At 39.3% G+C, this 16,797-nt stretch overlaps 1 protein-coding gene across 1 annotated transcript; it reads right to left on the reverse strand.

Annotated features, from left to right (window-relative positions):
* Positions 1-6,571: 6,571 nt before the first annotated feature.
* CXCL10 (C-X-C motif chemokine ligand 10) lies at positions 6,572-9,111 on the reverse strand. The gene is made up of 4 exons (XM_081242908.1): positions 8,996-9,111; positions 8,356-8,482; positions 8,036-8,125; positions 6,572-7,371 (listed from the first exon to the last, which is right to left on the reverse strand). The coding sequence occupies exons 1-4, from the start codon at positions 9,054-9,056 to the stop codon at positions 7,338-7,340; spliced, it is 312 nt and encodes a 103-aa protein (XP_081099034.1). The 5' UTR covers positions 9,057-9,111; the 3' UTR covers positions 6,572-7,337.
* Between the last annotated feature and the right edge of the window lie 7,686 nt (positions 9,112-16,797).

Below are 16,797 nucleotides of genomic sequence, written 5' to 3' on the forward strand. Positions count from 1 at the left end.
CAGACGTGGGCCTGCCCACCAGAAAGACAAGATCCAGCCTCATCCACCAGAACACAGGCACTAGTCCCCTCCACCAGGAAGCCTATACAACCTACTGAACCAACCTTAGCCACTGGGGGCAGACACCAAAAAAAATGGGAACTACGAACTTGCAGCCTGAGAAAAGGAGACCCCAAACACAGTAAGTTAAGCAAAATGAGAAGACAAAGAAACAGCAGATGAATGAGCAAGGTAAAAACCCACCAGACATAACAAATGAAGAGGAAATAGGCAGTCTACCTGAAAAAGAATTCAGAATAATGATAGTAGAGATGATCCAAAATCTTGGAAATAGAATGGAGAAAATACAAGAAACGTTTAACAAGGACCTAGAAGAACTAAAGAGAAAACAAACAATGATGAACAACACAATAAGTGAAATTAAAAATTCTCTAGAACAGATAAGTAGCAGAATAACTGAGGCAGAAGAACGGATAAATGACCTGGAAGATAAAATAGTGGAAATAACTACTGCAGAGCAGAATAAAGAAAAAAGAATGAAAAGAATTGAGGACAGTCTCAGAGACCTCTGGGACAACATTAAACGCACCAACATTCGAATTACAGGGGTCCCAGAAGAAGAAGAGAAAAAGAAACGGACTGAGAAAATATTTGAAATGATTATAGTTGAAAACTTCTCTAATATGGGAAAGGAAAAAGTTAATCAAGTCCAGGAAGCACAGAGAGTCCCATACAGGATAAATCCAAGGAGAAACACGCCAAGACACATATTAATCAAACTATCAAAAATTAAATAAAAGAAAAATATTAAAAGTAGCAAGGGAAAAACAACAAATAACACATAAGGGAATCCCCATAAGGTTAACAGCTGATCTTTGAGCAGAAACTCTGCAAGCCAGAAGGGAGTGGCAGGACATACTTAAAGTGATGAAAGGGAAAAACTTAAAACCAAGATTACTCTATCCAGCAAGGATCTCATTCAGATTTGACGGAGAAATTAAAATCTTTACAGACAAGCAAAAGCTAAGAGAATTCAGCACAACCAAACCAGTTTTACAACAAATGCTAAAGGAACTTTTCTAGGCAAGAAACACAAGAGAAGGAAAAGACCTGCAATAACCCAAAACAATTAAGAAAATGGGAATAGGAACATACATACTGATAGTTATCTTAAATGTAAATGGATTAAATGCTCCAACCAAAAGACATTGACTGGCTGAATGGATACAAAAACAAGACCCATATATATGCTGTCTACAAGAGACCCACTTCAGACCTAGGGACACATACAGGCTGAAAGTGAGGGAATGGAAAAAGATATTCCATGCAAATGGAAATCAAAAGAAAGCTGAAGTAGCAATTCTCATATCAGACAAAATAGACTTTAAAACAGACTATTTCAAGAGACAAAGAAGGACACTACATAATGATCAAGGGATCAATCCAAGAAGATATAACAATTGTAAATATTTATGCACCCAACATAGGAGCACCTCAATACATAAGGCAAATACTAACAGCCATAAAAGGGGAAATTGACAGTAACACAATCATAGTACGGGACTTTAACACCTCACTTTCACCAATGGACAGATCATCCAAAATGAAAATAAGGACACACAAGCTTTAAATGATACATTAAGCAAGATGGACTTAATTGATATTTATAGAACATTCCATTGCAAAACAGCAGATTACACTTTCTTCTCAAGTGTGCATAGGACATTCTCCAGGATAGATCACATCTTGGGTCACAAATCAAGCCTCAGTAAATTTAAGAAAATTGAAATCATATCAAGCATCTTTTCTGACCACAACACTATGAGATTAGAAATGACTTACAGGGAAAAAAACGTAAAAAACAGAAATAGATGGAGGCTAAACAATACGTTAATAAATAACCAAGAGATCACTGAAGAAATCAAAGAGGAAACCAAAAAATACCTAGAGACAAATGACAATGAAAACACGAGGATCCAAAACCTATGGGATGCAGCAAAAGCAGTTCTAAGAGGGAAGTTTATAGTTATACAAGCCTACCTCAAGAAACAAGAAAAATCTCACATAAACAATCTAACCTTACAGCTATAGGAACTACAGAAAGAACAAACAAAACCCAAAGTTAGCAGAAGGAAAGAAATCATAAAGATCAGAGCAGAAATAAATGAAATAGAAACAATAAAACAATAGTAAAGATCAATAAAATTAAAGCTGGTTCTTTGAGAAGATAAACAAAATTGATAAACCATTAGCCAGACTCATTGAGAAAAAGACGGAGAGGACTCAAATCAATAAAATTAGAAATGAAAAAGGAGAAGTTACAACAGACACCGCAGAAATACAAAGCATCCTAAGAGACTACTATAAGCAACTCTATGCCAGTAAAATGGACAACCTGGAAGAAATGGACAAATTCTTAGAAAGGTATAACCTTCCACGACTGAACCAGGAAGAGATAGAAAATATGAACAGACCAATAAGAAGCACTGAAATTGAAAGTGTGATGAAAAATCTTCCAACAAACAAAAGTCCAGGACCAGGTGGCTTCAAAGGTGAATTCTATCAAACATTTAGAGAAGAGCTAACACCCATCCTTCTCAAACTCTTCCAAAAAATTGCAGAAAAAGGAACACTCCCAAACTCATTGTATGAGGCCACCATCACCCTGATACCAAAACCAGGCAAAGATACTACAAAAACAGAAAATTACAGACCAATATCACTCATGAATATAGATGCAAAAATCCTCAACAAAATACTAGCAAACAGAATCCAACAGCACATTAAAAGGATCATACACCATGATTGAGTGGGATTTATCCCAGGGATGCAAAGATTGTTCAATATATGTAAATCAATCAATGTGATAAACCATATTAACAAATAGAAGAATAAAAACCATATGATCATCTCAATAGATGCAGAAAAAGCTTTTGACAAAATTCAACACCCATTTATGATAAAAACTCTCCAGAAAGTGGGCATAGAGCGAACCTACCTCAAGATAATAAAGGCCATATGCAACAAACCCACAGCAAACATCATTCTCAATGGTGAAAAACTGAAAGCAATTCCTCTAAGATCAGGAACAAGACAAGGATGTCCACTCTCACCACTATTATTCAACATAGTTTTGGAAGTCCTAGCCATGGTAATCAGAGAAGAAAAAGAAATAAAAGGAATACAAATTGGAAAAGAAGAAGTAAAGCTGTCACTGTTTGCAGATGACATGATACTATACACTGAGAATCCTAAAGATGCCACCAGAAAACTACTAGAGCTAATCAATGAATTTGGTAGAGTTGCAGGATACAAAATTAATGCACAGAAACCTCTTGCATTCCTATACACTAATGATGAAAAATCTGAAAGTGAAATTAAGAAAACACTCCCATTTATCACTGCAACAAAAATAATAAAATACCTAGGAATAAACCTACCTAAGGAGACAAAAGACCTGTATGCAGAAAATTATGACATAGATGAAGAAATTAAAGATGATACGAACAGATGGATATATATACCATGTTCTTGGATTGGAAGAATCAACATTGTGAAAGTGACTCTACTACCCAAAGCAATCTACAGATTCAATGCAATCCCTATCAAACTACCACTGGCATTTTTCACAGAACTAGAACAAAAAATTTCACAATTTGTATTGAAACACAAAAGACCCCAAATAGCCAAAGCAATCTTGAGAAAGAAGAACAGAGCTGGAGGAATCAGGCTCCTGGACTTCAGACTATACTTCAAAGCTACAGTAATCAAGACACTATGGTACTGGCACAAAAACAGAAATATAGATCAATGGAACAGTATAGAAAGCCCGGAGATAAACCCACGCACGTATGGTCACCTTATCTTTGATAAAGGAGGCAAGAGTATACAATGGAGAAAAGACAGCCTCTTCAATAAGTGGTGCTGGGAAAACTGGACAGCTACATGTAAAAGAATGAAATTAGAACCCTCCCTAACACCATACACAAAAATAAACTCCAAATGGATTAAAGACCTAAATGTAAGGCCAGAAACTATCAAACTCTTAGAGGAAAACATAGGCAGAACACTCTATGACATAAATCACAGCAAGATCCTTTTGGACCTACCTCCCAGAGAAATGGAAATAAAAACAAAAATAAACAAATGGTACCTAATGAAACTTTAAGGGTTTTGCACAGCAAAGGAGACCATAAACAAGACCAAAAGACAACCCTCAGAATGGGAGGAAATATTTGCAAATGAAGCAACTGACAAAGGATTAATCTCCAAAATTTACAAGCAGCTCATGCAGCTCAATATCAAAAAAGCAACCCAATCCAAAAATGGGCAGAAGACCTAAATAGACATTTCTCCAAAGAAGATATACAGATTGCCAACAAACACATGAAAGGGGGCTCGACATCATTAATCATTAGAGAGATGCAAATCAAAACTACAATGAGATATCATCTCACACCGGTCAGAATGGCCATCATCAAAAAATCTACAAACAGGGTTTCCCTGGTGGTGCAGTGGTTGGGAGTCCGCCTGCCGATGCAGGGGACGCGGGTTCGTGCCCCATTCCGGGAGGATCCCACATGCCGTGGAGCGGCTGGGCCCGTGAGCCACGGCTGCTGAGCCTGCGTGTCCGGAGCCTGTGCTCCACAGCAGGAGAGGCCACAACAGTGAGAGGCCCGCATACCGCAAAAAAAAAAAAAAAAATCTACAAACGCTGGAGAGGATGTGGAGAAAAGGGAACACTCTTGCACTGTTGGTGGGAATGTAAGTTGATACAGCCACTATGGAGAACAGTATGGAGGTTCCTTAAAAAACTAAAAATAGAACTACCATACGACCCAGCAATCCCACTACTGGGCATATACCCTGAGAAAACCATAATTCAAACAGCGTCATGTGGGCTTCCCTGGTGGCGCACTGGTTGAGAGTCTGCCTGCCGATGCAGGGGACACAGGTTCATGCCCCGGTCCAGGAAGATCCCACGTGCCACGGAGCGGCTAGGCCCGTGAGTCATGGCCGCTGAGCCTGTGCTCCGAAACGGGAGAGACCACAGCAGTGAGAGGCCCGCGTACCGCAAAGAAAAAAAAGCATCATGTACCACAATGTTCATTGCAGCTCTGTTTACAGTAGCCAGGACATGGAAGCAACCTAAGTGTCCATCGAAACATGAATGGATAAAGAAGATGTGGTACATATATACAATGGAATATTACACAGCCATAAAAAGAAATGAAATTAAGTATTTGTAGTGAGGTGGATGGACCTAGAGTCTGTCATACAGAGTGAAGTAAGTCAGAGAGAGAAAAACAAATATCATATGCTAACACATATATATGGAATCTAAAAAAAAAAAAGGTCATGAAGACCCTAGGGGCAAGACAGGAAGAAAGGCACAGAGCTACTAGAGAATGGAGTTGAGCACACTGGGAGGGGGAAGGGTAAGTTGGGACAAAGTGAGAGAGTGGTAGTGTATATATGGACATATATACACTACCAAATGTGAAATAGATAGCTAGTGGGAAGCAGTCACATAGCACAGGGAGATCAGCTCTGTGCTTTGTGACCAGCTAGAAGGGTGGGATAGGGAGGGTGGGAGGGAGGGAGATGCAAGAGGGAAGAGATATGGGGATATATGTGTACGTATAACTGATTCACTTTGTTATAAAGCAGAAACTAATACACCATTGTAAAGCAATTATACTCCAATAAAAACGTTAAAAAAAAAAGAAAGTACATGTCCCTGATTACTAATGAAATTGAGCATGTTTTCATATGTCAAGGGCTTGTGTTTTCTTCTTTTGTGAAATTCCTATTCATTTGTTTCCTGTTTTTCAGCTAGCTATCTTTTCCTTTTTTATTCATAGGAGTTCTCTATATGTTTTATTTTTTTAAAATATTTTATTTATTTATTTATTTTGGCTGTGCTGGGTCTTAGTTGCCTTATGCGGCGTGTTGGATCTGCTTCCCTGACCAGGGATTGAACCTGGGCCCCCTGCATTAGAAGCGTGGCATCTTAACCGCTGGACCACCAGGGAAGTCCCCTCTATATGTTTTAGATACTAATAATTTGCCAACTAAATGCATTGCAAATACCTTCTTGATGACAAATTGGATATGAGGCAAGGGAGAAGAAGGAGTGTAGAATTACTCCTAGAATTCTCATTTGGGGAACTGAATGGATGATGGTGCTGTTAAACTAGTATATAGAATAGAGGAGGAGAAATAGATCTGGGGGAGGGAGGAATTAATTTAAGACATTTTGGAGTTTGATGTTTCCATGGGATGTTGAGTTGCAAATGTCTCATAGAAAGTTGGCTCTAATGATCTGAAGCTCAGGCCAAGGTCTGTTATGCCACATAAGTCCTGAAGGACTCCTGTATGATGGGCCTTCCAGGAGACTATAGTTGGAAGGAATATGGTAATTCTTAAACTCATTTGTCCTCTACCCATCCTTACTTCTTCTCTAGGCTATGGATTCTCCAATCTAAGCTTTTTATGAAATGAATGTCCCAAATGACCCACCAGACACTTCATCTTAGTTATAATTACTTTATTATGTTTTGGTCTCTAAACAGTTAAATAATCTTTCTTAATATTTCTAGGAGAGAACATTACTTTTATTTTGAAAAGCATTCAGCATATTTGTCTTACATAACACGCAGAACATGTATTTAAATTTAAAAATTTCTTCCATTGCAGTACTTAATTACACAAATTATTCCATAAACACTGAAAACAATATAAGAAACATATACATCTAAGAATTCTACTTTGTGTAGTCTTTGACTAAATAATACTGTTTTCATATACATTTCCAGATATTTCTAGCTGCTTCTGTGTATTTGGAATTATGTATATAACACCCGGAAGAATATGGGCCCCTTGGAGGGATGGCAGTAGAAGCCCATGGAGTAAAGATCTTTCTTTAAAAGGCAGATTGTCTTGTTGCTTTGAATACCTTTTAGTTATTTGAGATTCTAAGATCCCTGATAAGCCCAGAGGGGGAAGACCCCTTCATAACCCCCTTTAGAAGATAGAAAAGGTGAGGAAGCTGTCAGTAGCAGGGCTAGGGCTTGGCACACTCATTAAGAATGTAGCGCCTCAGCATAGCTTATAGTCTAGTGCCAGGGCAGAGTTACTCCCAAACAGCTCAGGATGATGAGCCATCCACCGCCGTGCAGGAGCAGTAGCAGCAGCAGCTAATTTGGTGACTGTGGTTGGTCACCTTTTAGGAGAACTGCAATCCACGGACAATTAGGGCTTGACATATACTGTGTGTAGGGAAATGACGGCAGAGATAGCTTCTCTGTGGTCCATCCTTATCGGTAGTGCAGTGATTATGCCTCTTTCTTTGTTTGAGATCTTTTAGACCTGTAAGAAGAGAAGGAGAGTGTAAATGACTCTGACTTCAGTCTGAATTCTGCTTGGAACATGCTGAATTCATAGATAATCCTAAGTCTTCAGGTGAAGTGTGTGGTTAGCTTTCCTGATGCTACGCAATGATTGTGGGTTACACGGGATGCTTTTTTAAGGCCAGGAAAAGCTTGGGGGTAAATTCGGCATCTTTGCTTGGATAGTTATAGCTCTGCTTTAAGGTTAAAGTGACCTATTGACACTTCTAGACAGTAATCAGGGTAACTTTTTTTTTTTTTTTTTTTTTTTTTTTTTTTGCTGTACGTGGGCCTCTCACTGTTGTGGCCTCTCCCGTTGCGGAGCGCAGGCTCAACGGCCATGGCTCACGGGCCCAACCGCTCCGCGGCATGTGGGATCTTCCCAGACCGGGGCACGAACCCGTGTCCCCTGCATCGGCAGGCGGACTCTCAACCACTGCGCCACCAGGGAAGCCCAATCAGGGTAACTTTTGATACCACACAAGATGACACCTCAGTATATAAATAGATGGAGGTAGTGGAAGCATGGTGGTACACCGTTTTAAGCCAAGAATTCCACAGGAAAGCCTTATGCAGATATTTCTAACTTCACAAGATCAACATTTCTTAAAGAGCAGTTCTTCTGCAAGCAGTAGCAAACCTACCTTTCCTTGCTAATTGCTTTCAGTAAATTCTTGATGGTCTTAGACTCCGGATTAAGACATCTTTTCTCCCTGTTCTTTTTCATTGTGGCACTATAGAAGTAAATAGGAGTGAAAATATTTAAAACAATATTGGGCCAATAAAACAGATGGAATATACAGTTTTAAAGTCAGACATTTAGGTTTCACTTTAGATGTTTCCCTTTGCTGTACAGAGGCCCTAGAATCATCACAAACCCTTTACTGATTTTTGTAATCATCATCATGTATTTAGTTGTATGATTACCACCAGAGAGGTGATCATTAGGTGGGATTTTACTCACATGATCTCAACACGTGGGCAAGATTGACTTGCAGGAATCACTTCAAGTTTTTCTAAGGACCTTGGATTAACAGGTCGATCACTGATCTCGATACACGTACAGCGTGTAGTCCTAGAGAGCGGTATTTCTGCAGGAAAAGAAACAGGTACAGCAGACGACGTTAGCGTAGTTTTCATTTTAGGCATTTAATGTGGATTGGGTAGTACTTAGCTGAACCTGGACCTCTGTGTAATAACATACTCAATTTGTGATCATATAGCTCTGTATGATTAATTAGTTGATTCTCTGAAAGAATGGAATTGCAGCTTGTTGATTGTGAGATCATACCCTTGAGCCCAGGTCATATAGTTACTTAAGTTAACTAAGGAGATACCTGTCTCATCCTCTTTCTCCTCCTTCCCTCACACTTTCTGTCTTGTCCCTCTTCCTCTTCCACTCCCACCTTCCTCCTTCTCTCTTTCTTTTATTCCACTTACTTCTCTGACTATAAACTCTGACCAGAAGGAATCCCTGCTCATTTACCCTTCATTTAAAAGGCAGGCTGTAAAACTTTTGCAAATACATTATTTCTGCACTTAAAGAGTTTATACCCAGTCCTATTTCTGATCTTACAAATTAAATATCCCTGGATGTTCCTCACCTTGAGTTCCTCTCAGAGTCAGAAGGATAAGGCAGAAAATAAGAACGGCACTTTGGTTCATGGTGCTGCAACTGAAGGTTCTTCTGTAGTAGGCTCAGACTGCCTGAACAGTTGAGGAGTGTCTCTGAAAACGTCGGGCTAGGTTGCAGTATTTATTTGCAAAGGCACGTTCCCTCTCTAACTCTGATTGGATAACATTACAGTTGACTTGAGAAAACCTGTGTCTCTTCCTTGGGGAAGTCCCATGTTGCAGAATCAAAGATATTATTTGTATTTATTGTGGCTTCTGAGTTATGGAATTTCCCTCCACCTCCTCTGTTTCAATAAGAGTGAGCTACGTTTCACTTTCTAAATCATGAACTATTTCTAGAAAAACATAACTTTACTGCAAATATAAATAGTTTTTAAAAAAATGGAACTTGGATTCTCATCTCGCACCTCCTGAAAAATGCAAATGTCAACTTAAACTCAAGTTAAAGTCTTAAACACAGTTTTAAAACAAGTAAGCCTTAATATTTTGTTTTGAATCCATTTAAATTTGCAGCAGTAAGGCATGAATAGGAATATCTTACATTTATTCACTTTTTATGTGTTTCAGAGATGTTGTATACTTTCTCATTTTATTTCTACAGTAATCCTGTAAGAAGGTAGGAAATTATTTTATAAGTGGAAGAATAATCTTCAAGGTTAGATAACTATGTTAGGTCATACAAAGGTTGCCACCCATTTATTCTAACTGTGATGCTTTTCTTCCAACATTTATTTTAAATTTTGGTAATACTTTCAGAGGCTAGATAATTTTTTAAAATTCCACAGTAATAGCAATTTTTCAACCTTTGGAGGTAAATCTAATTTTTGGAAACAGTGGTTTAGCCAAGCACTGCAGTGTTTGATCAGTATTACAGAGTAATAGGTTTGGTCTTCTTGGACAAGGTCAAAGATATAGAACTGGCAAGGTTCAAGGAATTCCAGAAGTGCTCTGATTATTCATAACATCATTAGGATAAGTGAATAGATTCCAACATAATTATTTCTAGGGAAAACACTACTCATTTGGATATCTGATTTCTGGTATGTTATTAAACAAGTTTCATGTATTATAATCAGTCCCTGAATGAAAACATCGTAAGACAATATCCAGAATGGAGTAAGGAAAGGATTTGTAGCTATAGTAGGGTTATTGCAAAAAAACAAAAGATGCTTTTTGAGGAAATAAACTTAAAAGAGGGGCATAAATAGAGATGGGATAACAGAATGGAAATAGAGAGGTTGATTTAAGATGGGTACAGCTCTAAGAGAATGTCGCATGCAAAGCAAAGACAAAAAAGTGTTAGCCTTTGAGCTGGTAACATTGATAACTGAAATAAGCATAGTTTCAACTGGGCAAATAGGGTCAAAACTTGGCCTCTTATCTTAGCATTCAGTAGTACTTGGCTGACACCATCAGTAAGAAGTAGGTGATACTCATGTAGTATAACATATGTTGGAAGGTCACCAATATCCAAGGGTTACATAGTCTGGTTGTGTTCTTTGCAAGTGATTGGCAACAGGGGATACAAAATGAAATACTATTCTAAATGCAGGCATCAGATGCCGGTGATACTTGGAACCTAAGAAAGTATTTGGGAGGTCTTTTCATAGTCAGCTAGGCTGCAGCAATGTAGAGATAGTCCAGGGAAAGGTAGGTCTGCCATCCTAGGGTTAGACTAGTGTACCTGGCAGAGACGGGCCTACAGCTTGGCATAGAGGCCAAGATAAAAGCCCGTATCTGAAAACTGGACACACATAAGACTTGGAACCTCAGGTACAGGAGATCTGTCATCAGAGCAGTGAGGTGTTGCTTGGGGAGGTGGAAATTGCTGGATCCCAGGTTGGTCTGTTCCAGGGACTGGATAGAGCTAAGCTTCCCAGTGGGTAAGTCAGTGAGTGGACTTAACTGTGGGGAAACTGGAAGCTCAGAAGGAGGGGAAGTGAGGCAGAGACTGATAGAGCCGAGAAGACTTTCACTCAGTAAAAAGGCCTTCTTCTGATGAGGGAAAGGTTTGTGCGAGACAGTGACATGGAAGGGCCCTCCCACGGCTGTTTGTGCAGCATAAAAATTGGACTGTGAGTAAAAATGCCAAACATTTTTTGGGGAAATGTCTGACATCATGGATGGAAGAGGCACTGAACAGTTCAACATTAAACAATAAAAAGATACATGGTGATAATTTTACTTTTGTTAGTGTCTCAGTTCTCAGCTAAGATGCTGTCTATATAGCAAAGTAAAAGGAGAGTTGAGGTAGGTGCCTGCTAGTGGATTGTTATTAATGAGAAAATATTTCTTATTTGTTTAATTGATTTTTAATTAAGTATTACATAGCATTAACTGTATGCTAGGCATTGTTTGAAGTGCTTTATGAATATTGACTTATTTACTCCTTAAATAGTGACTCCTGTTACTCAGTAACCCACGCTAGAGTCCATTTTCTCAACAACTTTGTTATGCTGCCTCTCAGAGAGAACATTGTTCTTGGTTTGGATTTCTGATTTCCATTCTGTCTTGATTGGCTGAAGCCATCTTTAATGTTATTTTGATGCCTCAGTAATTAAACACCTAGAAAAGGTTTAAGATGTATCGATCTTACACTGAATTCATACTGAAATTAAAAATGCTGTAGTATATATATGTTAAACCCATGTATACAGATATACACGTGTTAGTAAACATTCATATAGATACACATTTATTTACTTATCGTATTTTTAAAAGGTAGTTTCCTTGCCTAAAACAGACGATGTTCAGTTGGATTCATTTTATTAATTAATTATTTTAATTAATTAATTAATTTTTGGCTGCATTGGTCTGCATTTCTGCTCATGGGCTTTCTCTAGTTGTGGCGAGTGGGGGCTACTCTTTGTTGTGGTGTGTGGGCTTCTCACTGTGGTGGCTTCTCTTGTTGCAGAGCACGAGCTCTAGGCACATGGGCTTCAGTAGTTGTGGCGCATGGGCTTTAGAGCGCAGGGGCTTAGTTGCTCTGTGGCATGTGGGATCTTCCCGGACCAGGGCTCGAACCCGTGTTCCACGCATTGGCAGGCGGATTCTTAACCACTGCGTCACAAGGGAAGTCCCAGTTTAGATTATATTGAACATTGTGATCCTGAGATTTTTGTGACTGGGGGAAAAAGACATTTATTTCTTCCTAGTTCTGATATTTGTATTCTAATTGTGTTAAAATATGTAAATTTTGTTTCTTTAAGGGTTGGGTTTTATTGCAATTTTTAAAACACTGCAAATAGATTTAATCATTCAGCACCTTGTTATTTCTGCAATTAGACAATTCCTCGATTATATTCATCAGCCTACTCAACTTTTCTTTCATCAGAAATATAGATGTCTCCCAAATTGTTTTTTTTTTTTTTTTTTTTTTTGCTGTACGCGGGCCTCTCACTGCTGTGGCCTCTCCCGTTGCGGAGCACAGGCTCCGGACACACAGGCTCCGCGGCCATGGCTCGCGGGCCCAGCCGCTCCGCGGCATGTGGGATCTTCCGGGATAGGGGCACGAACCCGTGTCCCCTGCATCGGCAGGCGGACTCTCAACCACTGCGCCACCAGGGAAGCCCCTCCCAAATTGTTTTTATATTCTTATTTTTAGCTGCTGTGACTTTCTGAATCATTATAAATTACCTTCCTTTGTCTCTACTAACAATTTTTTGTCTGGTCTATTAAATATAGCTAATTCAGCTCTCTTCTGGTTATTGTCAGCATGATATATCTTTTTCTGTTATTTAACTTTTAACCTGTTTATGTCAGTGAATATAAACTATGCCTCTTGTAAAAACTGTACAGTTGGATCATACTTTTTAAAAATCCATTTTCTGGAGAGCAGTCAATATAACAGAGTAGAAAGACTCTGAGCTCACCTCCTTTCATGAGCACACTAAGATCACAACTATCTGCAAAACGACCATCGATGAAAAAGACTGGAACCTACCAGAAAAGATCTTATACAACAAAGATATAAAGAAGGGACCACAATGAGATGAGTAGGAGGGGCGGACTTACGATAAAATCAAATCCCATACCTCTTGGAGTGCAACCCACAAACTGGAGAATAATTATATTGCAGAAGTTCTCCCATACAAGTGAGAGTTCTGAGCTCCATGTCAGGCTCCCCAGCCTGGGGGTCTTGCACCAGGAAGACGAACTGCTAGAGCATTTGGCATTGAAGGCCAGTGGGTCTTAATTTCAGGAGCCCCACAGGACTGGGGAAAGTAGAGAGTTTACTCTTAAAGGGTGCACACAAAATCTCATGTGCACTGGGACCCAGGGAAAAAGCAGTGATTTGATAGGAGCCTGGGCCAGACCTACCCTCTGGTCTTGGAGAGTCCTAACCATCAGCAGACAGGCTGCCTAAGGACTTTCTGAGTCCACAGCCACCTTTAGACGTGCCTCTAGATATGGCCCTGCCCACCAGAGGGCCAATACCTAGCTTTACCAGTGGGCAGGCACTGGCCCTCCCCTCCAGTAAACCTGCACTAACTTCTAGACAAGGCTCACCAACCAAGGAACAGACACCAGACACAAGAAAACTAGAATCCCACAGCCTATAGACCCAGCCTGTCCACAGCAGGCCAGATCCTACCCTGACAGCTGGGTCCTGGCTCTGTCCACTAGCAGGCCAACACAAGCTTCAGGATACCCTCGACCCCAAACTGTGTCAGAAACTGGGCCTCCAACCAATGATCTGAAATGAGCTCTGGGATCCCTGGGCCCTGCAGCCAGACTCCAGGAACCAGCTCTGCCTGTCGGTAGTCAGGCACTAACCCCAGGACCTGGTTTCATTTGCCAGTGGCTGGGCAACAGTCAGTCTTTGGGATCTGACTCTGCCTACCAGTGAGCCACTGCTAGAGCTGGGACTCTCTAGGGTTCTGCAGCCAGCTGTCTTGTGGCCAGGCCCTGCTAAAGAGCAGCCAGCAGCTTCTGCATATGACAGGGCCTGGCCAGTCAGACAAGAAAAAAAAAAAAAAGGAATCCAAACTGGAAAAGAAGAAGTAAAACTGTCACTGTTTGCAGATGACATGCTACTATACATAGAAAATCCTAAGGATGCTACCAGAAAACTACTAGAGCTCAGCAATGAATTTAGTAAAGTTGCAGGATACAAAATTAATGCATAGAAATCTATTGCATTTCTATACACTAGCAAGGAAAGATCAGAAAGAGAAATTAAAGAAACAATTCCATTTACCATCACATCAAAAAGAATAAGATACCTAGGAATAAACCTACCTAAGGAGATAAACGACCTATACTCTGAAAACTATAAAACACTGATGAAAGAAATTGAAGATGACACAAACAGATGGAAAGATATACCATGTTCTTGGATTGGAAGAATCAGTATTGTCAAAATGACTGTAACACCCAAGGCAATCTACAGATTCAGTGCAATCCCTATCAAATTACCAATGGCATTTTTCACAGAACTAGAGCAAAAAAATCTTAGAATTTGTATGGAGACACAAAAGATCCCGAATAGCAAAGCAAACTTGAGAAAGAAAAATGGAGCTGGAGGAATCAGGCTTCCTGACTTCAGACTATACTACAAAGCTACAGCAATCAAGACAGTATGGTACTGGCACAAAAACAGACATATAGATCAATGGTATAGGATAGAAAGCACAGAGATAAACCCTTGCACCTATGGTCATTTAATCTATGACAAAGGGGGCAAGAATATACAGTGGAGAAAAGACAGTCTCTTCAATAAGTGGTACTGGGAAAACTGGACAGCTACATCTAAAAGAATGAAATTAGAACACTCTGTAACAACATACACAAAAATAAACTCAAAATGCCTTAAAGACCTGAATGTAAATCCAGACACTATAAAACTCTTAGAGGAAAACATAGGAAAAACACTCTTTGACATAAATCGCAGCAAGATCTTTTTTTGACCCACCTCCTAGAGTAATGAAAATAAAAACAAAAATAAACAAATGGGGCCAATTAAACTTACAAGCTTTTGCACAGCAAAGGAAACCATAAACAAGATGAAAAGACAACCCTCAGAATGGGAGAAAATATTTGCAAATGAAGCAACTGACAAGGGATTAATCTCCAAAATATGCAAACAGCTCATGCAGCTAAATATCAAAAAAACAAACAACCCAATCAGAAAAATGGGCAGAAGACCTAAGCAGACATTTCTCCAAAGAAGACATACAGATGGCCAACAAATGCATGAAAAGATTCTCAGCATCACTAATTATTAGAGAAATGCAGATCAAAACAATAATGAGGTAATACCTCACACCAATCAGAATGGCCATCATCAAAAAATCTGCAAACAATAAATTCTGGAGAGGGTGTGGAGAAAAGGGAACCCTCTTGCACTGTTGGTGGGAATGTAAATTGATACAGCCATTATGGAGAACAGTATGGAGGTTCCTTAAAAAACTAAAAATAGAACTACCATATGATCCAGCAATCCCACTCCTGGGCATATTTCCTGAGAAAACCATAATTCAAAAAGATACATGCACCCCAGTGTTCACTGCAACACTGTTTACAATAGCCAGGACATGGAAGCAACCTAAATGCCCATCAACAGAGGAATGGATAAAGAAGATGTGGTGCATATATACAGTGGAATATTACTCAGCCATAAAAAGGAACGAAATTGTGCCATCTGCAGAGATGTGGATGGACCTAGAGACTGCCATACAGAGTGAAGTAAGTCAGAAAGAGAAAAACAAATATTGCATATTAACGCATATATGTGGAATCTGGAAAAATGGTGTAGATGAAATTATTTGCAAAGCAGAAATAGAGACAAAAACATAGAGAACAAATGTGTGGATAACAAGGTGGGGAAGGAGGAGGTGGAGTGGATTGGGAGATTGGGATTGACATATATACACTACTATGTATAAAATAGCTAACTAATGAGAACCGATTGTATAGCACTGGGAACTCTACTCAGTGCTGTGTGGTGATGTAAAGGGGAAGGAAATCCAAAAAAAGAGGGGATATATGTATATGTAAAGCTGATTCACTTTACTGTATAGCAGAAACTAACATAACATTGTAAAGCAACTATGCTCCAATAAAATAAAAAAAATAGATGTGGTGCATATATACAATGGAATATTACTCAGCCATATAAAAGAATGAAATAATGCTATTTGCAGCAACATGGATGGACCTGGAGATAATCGTATTAAGTGATGTTCATCAGACAGAGAAAGACAAATGTCATATGCTATCGCTTATATGGGGAATCTAAAAAAAAAAAAGATATGCATGAATTTATTTACCAAACAGAAACAGACTCACAGACTTAGAGAACGAACTTATGGTTACCAGGGGGGAAGGGTTGTGGGGAAGGGATAGATTTGGAGTTCGGGATTGACATGTACAAACTGCCATATATATATATATATATATATATATATATATATATGTATTTATATATATACACACACACATCTAGTTATTTGTTTTTGGCCGTGCCCACGCGGCACGCAGAATCTTAGTTCCCTGACCAGGGATCAAACCTGTGTCCTCTGCAGTGGAAGTGTGGGAGTCTTAACCATTGGACTGCCAGGGACATCTCCACACTGCTGTATTTAAAATAGATAACCAGCAAGGACCTACTGTATAGCACAGGGAACAGGGCTCAATGTTCTGTAATAACATAAATGGGAAAAGAATTTGAAAAATGGTAGATACATGTATATGTATAACTGAATCACTTTGCTGTACACCTGAAACTAACACAACATCGTTAATCAACTATGCTCCAGTATAAAATTTA

This window comes from Mesoplodon bidens, assembly GCF_964165515.1.
Source record: "Mesoplodon bidens genome assembly, chromosome: 1".
Lineage (NCBI taxonomy): Eukaryota > Metazoa > Chordata > Mammalia > Artiodactyla > Ziphiidae > Mesoplodon > Mesoplodon bidens.

Excerpts from the sequence above, each read along its gene's own strand:
- CXCL10 (XM_081242908.1), bottom strand. The coding sequence starts at position 9,056 with ATGAACCAAAGTGCCGTTCTTATTTTCTGCCTTATCCTTCTGACTCTG. Across the intron at positions 8,126-8,355 it reads TGCCCACGTGTTGAGATCAT|TGCCACAATGAAAAAGAACA; the intron begins GTGAGTAAAATC and ends TTACTTCTATAG. Across the intron at positions 7,372-8,035 it reads AAAGCAATTAGCAAGGAAAG|GTCTAAAAGATCTCAAACAA; the intron begins GTAGGTTTGCTA and ends CTCTTCTTACAG.